The 1,323-nt window shown below is 60.6% G+C and overlaps 1 protein-coding gene across 1 annotated transcript in view; it reads right to left on the reverse strand.

Moving 5' to 3' along the window:
* Positions 1–1,102, reverse strand: part of CD247 (CD247 molecule) — an 81,509-nt gene extending 80,407 nt beyond the window's left edge. The window contains exon 1 of the mRNA XM_014528527.1: positions 957–1,102. Within this exon, the coding sequence (XP_014384013.1) occupies positions 957–1,014 (58 nt within the window). The 5' untranslated portion in view covers positions 1,015–1,102. The remainder of the gene's footprint in view (positions 1–956) is intronic.
* Between the last annotated feature and the right edge of the window lie 221 nt (positions 1,103–1,323).

The following is a 1,323-nucleotide window of genomic DNA, read 5'->3' on the forward strand; positions in this document are numbered from 1 at the left end:
AGCTCCATGTGACTCATGCCCACCCAGGCCTTTCTGAGAAGGGCTGCTATCTCCCAGAAAACCCGCCACGCTCAGCCCTTGAAACCCCGGGCAGGGCCGGAAGTGCCAGGCCTCCCTGCCTCCACCCCGCACCGCCCAGGCTGCAGCAAGGAGGGGAGTTTGGGACAACCTTCCCTGTCCCCTCGGTGTAAACACAGCTGGTCCCGTTCCTGGTAAAAATACACGGAGCCCGGGGACACGGGGACACGGGGACACGGGGACACGGGGACACACACACACACACACACACACACACACCCCCCGCCGCGCACGAATTTCGTGCACCAGGCCCCTAGTGAAAGATAAAATCAAAAATTGGATGAGCACCCTTACTAGCTTCCAGCTACACAAGCAAAAATGGTTTTAAAAGATTAAATCATAGAAATTTGGTAAAGCACAGTAGCTATCCAGATAAGCTACAATAAACGCGCGGGGTGAGCCCTGAGCCTCGGGTGGGTGTGTCACGGGGCACACGGGCCGCGGGGTGCAGAGCTGAGCCCCACGGAAGGCCAGTCCCTCCTCCGGACCATCGAGGTGTCTCACGTGAGCCAGCCCACAGCGTCCCTGCCTCCGGCGACGGACATGCTCTCTGTTTGGCTAAGGAAGCAGGACAGGGACAGGGACCGAACCAGCAAGGGGTCAACGAAGACGCAGGAACTAGAACCACGTCGCAGCGCGAAGCCTGGCTTGGCTGGTGCTTCCTGATCCCACCAGCTTCTGTTCGACGCTGGGCCTGCGCCCGGGCTCCCTGCTTCCTTCCGCCGGTCCATCCCGCCCCCCCCCGCCAACACACACCCCTCCGCTCCACTGCCCATTGCTTTCGGAAGGACAGGGTTTGGAGGAGATGCCGGGTCCTCGCCAGCCCCTGTGGCCCCCCACACACAGTCACAAAGACTTTCTCGATGTGTCGGCCTTACCTGTCACTGGGAACTGGGCCTGCAGGACGGCCGCGATGACAAGCGCCTCCCACTTCATGCTGTCCGTCCGTCAGTCCGGGATGTGCTGGGACGCAGGGACCTGGCAGCCGTGCGGGACAAGTGACAAAGGGAGTGTGTGCCGGCGGCTGGGGCGGCCTCCTCAGGAAGTGGAGGACTAGGCCTCTGAGAGGCAGGCACCTGCCAACAGCAAGGCTCACACCCCCTCGGGTCACAGGCAGGAAGCTCTGGAGGTTTGAGGGTTTGGGGTGTGTCTGTGTGCCTGCCTGCCTGAGTTTTGCTCTTTCTCTCACTTAACCATTGTTTCATTTTCCTTCCCCTGCCCCCTAACTTTGGTCTCATTTTTATC

Source organism: Myotis brandtii, unplaced genomic scaffold (genome assembly GCF_000412655.1).
Source record: "Myotis brandtii unplaced genomic scaffold, ASM41265v1 scaffold64, whole genome shotgun sequence".
In the NCBI taxonomy this organism is placed as follows: domain Eukaryota; kingdom Metazoa; phylum Chordata; class Mammalia; order Chiroptera; family Vespertilionidae; genus Myotis; species Myotis brandtii.